This window comes from Populus euphratica, unplaced genomic scaffold (assembly GCF_000495115.2).
Source record: "Populus euphratica unplaced genomic scaffold, PopEup_1.0 scaffold674.1, whole genome shotgun sequence".
Lineage (NCBI taxonomy): Eukaryota > Viridiplantae > Streptophyta > Magnoliopsida > Malpighiales > Salicaceae > Populus > Populus euphratica.
The window spans coordinates 28,380-31,120 of NW_011500543.1; the positions used below are offsets into that span (position 1 = coordinate 28,380).

Consider the following 2,741-nt stretch of genomic DNA (forward strand, 5'->3'; position numbering starts at 1 on the left):
CAATGACAAACTTAAATTATTGGGTTGATATAGTTGTTTAATATAATATCAAAATATTAATAATTAAGTGGTTATATGTTTAAATTTTATTATTTTTATTTATTTAATAAAAATTAAGTATGAAATAATATGAGCCTGTTTAAATTTTAAATTTAAAGAATCTTTATTATAGAAGGTGTCAAAAAATTATTTCAACTCAATAATTTAAGTTTTTAGATAAAATTCAAGATATGATTTATATCATTTTATAATGCATCTACTGAAATAAAAACTCTTTAGGTTTGAAATTTATCTAAATTATTTTGTGTTTAATTTTATAATAAATAAATAAAAATGATAATATTCTAATAAAGATAATAAGATTCAATCTTCAAATGTGAATTGGAGTGGAAGACAAGAAGAAATATAGTAGAAACAAAGACTTGAAAGTTTACTAGAAAAGAAAACAAGTTCTCATATTGTATGAAACTGACGCAGTCAGATTCGGTACTCATCAGTCATCTCCGCAACAAAAAGCAATGCAAATGCATAGTTTCCCGCATCATACCTGACCAAGAGTAACATTCTCAACCCAAAGATACACAGATTCACCCTGTTAAACTGAAAGAAAGGCATGTTAGCCATTTCATTTTATGAAAACCTTGGAAAGAAGAGAAATGTCAAGAAATTAACCCCCGAGCTCACAAAATGCGCTTTTCTGCATTTGAACACTTCAACGACCGCTTCCTTTAGTGTCTGTTCAAGAGAAGGAAGAGAAATAATTATCTTTCTTATTTACCAATGGCCGTTATAATAATAATAACAATAATAACAATAATAATAATAAAGCTTTTCCAAAGAATCACTACCACTTGTCTTGTTTGGAGCTTGTGTCCATTCCGTAGATCTAACTTGAGATACCCAAACAGATCATAATATGAAAGATCAATCTGCTCAATGTAACCAGCCAGTCAACTAAAAGCTTGATTCTGCAGTACTAGAGGATAATATTGAAGAATGGGAAAATGAGGAAACATATATTTAATTAAGCAATGTAATCGACACAAAGAATACCTCATCTACAAGGATTAAGGATGACTCATCAAAATGACATGAATCCAGCAAACATTTTAGTTCTGCATGAGAACTTAGGTCTTCCCTCTTCATATTAATGATAGGTACAGTGCAGAACTCGTCACTTTCGAGTGTTTCGTTCAAGTAGAAAGCATACATGATGGTTGAAGCTAAGGATCCAACATCTATAAACAAAAGAAAACGAAAGTTGGATTGTAATCGTAATGACATGCTCTTTACAATAGCTTAGAATTGTCCAAACCCGAGCTTCAAGCAATTAGAAGGAAGAGATCAAGTTAACTCAAAGATCTCCGTGTATGCAGAAGAATAGTGCATAATCTTAAAAGCCAATGACAAGTAAAAGACAGGGCTCTGGGAGAAAAAAGGTCAAGAATTGAAGAGGTTAATAAAGATTGTCTTCAGAGTAGAACAAAGGAAATTACCTGAAACATCCTGGCCAATTACAGCATGCAAGAATTTTCCCGGAACACCACCACTCACATCATTCTTTCTAGCTTTCAAGTATAAATTTAGCCTCATAGTGCTGTCACATGATTCCAAAATTTCAAATTGTGGGGAATATCCATTATAAAATGATGCGGCTGACTGAGGAGGCGGAATCTTTGACAGGTTCGATTTCCTATATTTCAGAACAAATCATTTTTCAACTATAGGTCTTGCTAGGACAGGAACACTTTGGTGTGCTTCAGTTGTTTCAAAGGTATCGGGACTGGATGCTTTCACTACATCATTTGTACCGCCTGAATCAACGCTGGAATCAAATTGAGAACTTTGGAATTCGAAAGTGGTTGATGTAGGAATCTTCCACAATGTCCCAAATGCAGTCTGTTCGAAGGGTTCAAGAATGTCTGAGACAGAATCCTTTATTGGCAAGTCCTTGGACGTTCCAGAGATATCTGAAAAAAATTTACTTCTCAAATCTCCAATATCTGATGTTGAACGAGAAATTCTCGGCTGCCACTTTCATTACCTCTTAACAGACAAGCAAAGAATGGATGCTCTTGGCCACGATTGTACGAATCCTGCCAGCCAAAAGAAAAGGGACAATATTGTATCATATAAAAATATGTTTGTATCCAATTACTCTCATCATTTTGGCCATCATCGTCACTGTCTTGATGCCTGTTACACTCCAATAACAGTAACACCATAGGAAATTTTCTCTATGCAAGGAGGTTTGTTCAAAGAACAGGCAGACTATTAAAAATAAACTGATTTCTAGAAATTAGTTGAAACTGTTAATTGAAAATAGATTGACTAGTAAAAACAGAGCAATTGACTAGAATAAGTTGAATTAGTTGATAGGTTTAGAAACAGTCGATCGATTCAATTGACATAATATAATTTATGTTCAGATTAAGATTTTTTGTATTAGTTTAAGTTTTTAATTGTCTAGAATTTTATAACTATATAAAAAAAATTATTCAAGATTATTAAGCAACATAAAAAAAAACAATAAATAAAAAAGTTCTAAGAGTAACACTTAATAAAAATATATTTTTTTTCGATCTTGAGTTTTTAACTTTATTTTTGTTTTTTGTTTTTATACCACAATTAATTTTTCCTTCAACACAGGCTGCTGAATTGAGAGAGGATGTGCATCAACTATCGAACCAAAAAGAACTTTGTATGACAAGGACATTACAGAGGGGGAGAGAAATCATGTT

The 2,741-nt window shown here is 32.1% G+C and overlaps 1 protein-coding gene across 1 annotated transcript; it reads right to left on the bottom strand.

Annotated features, from left to right (window-relative positions):
* Positions 1–461: 461 nt before the first annotated feature.
* LOC105115299 (protein prune homolog) lies at positions 462–2,095 on the bottom strand. The gene is made up of 5 exons (XM_011012136.1): positions 1,497–2,095; positions 1,054–1,238; positions 849–929; positions 685–735; positions 462–592 (listed from the first exon to the last, which is right to left on the bottom strand). Exons 1-5 carry the CDS (start codon positions 1,591–1,593, stop codon positions 542–544), a joined length of 465 nt encoding a protein of 154 aa, XP_011010438.1. The 5' UTR covers positions 1,594–2,095; the 3' UTR covers positions 462–541.
* Between the last annotated feature and the right edge of the window lie 646 nt (positions 2,096–2,741).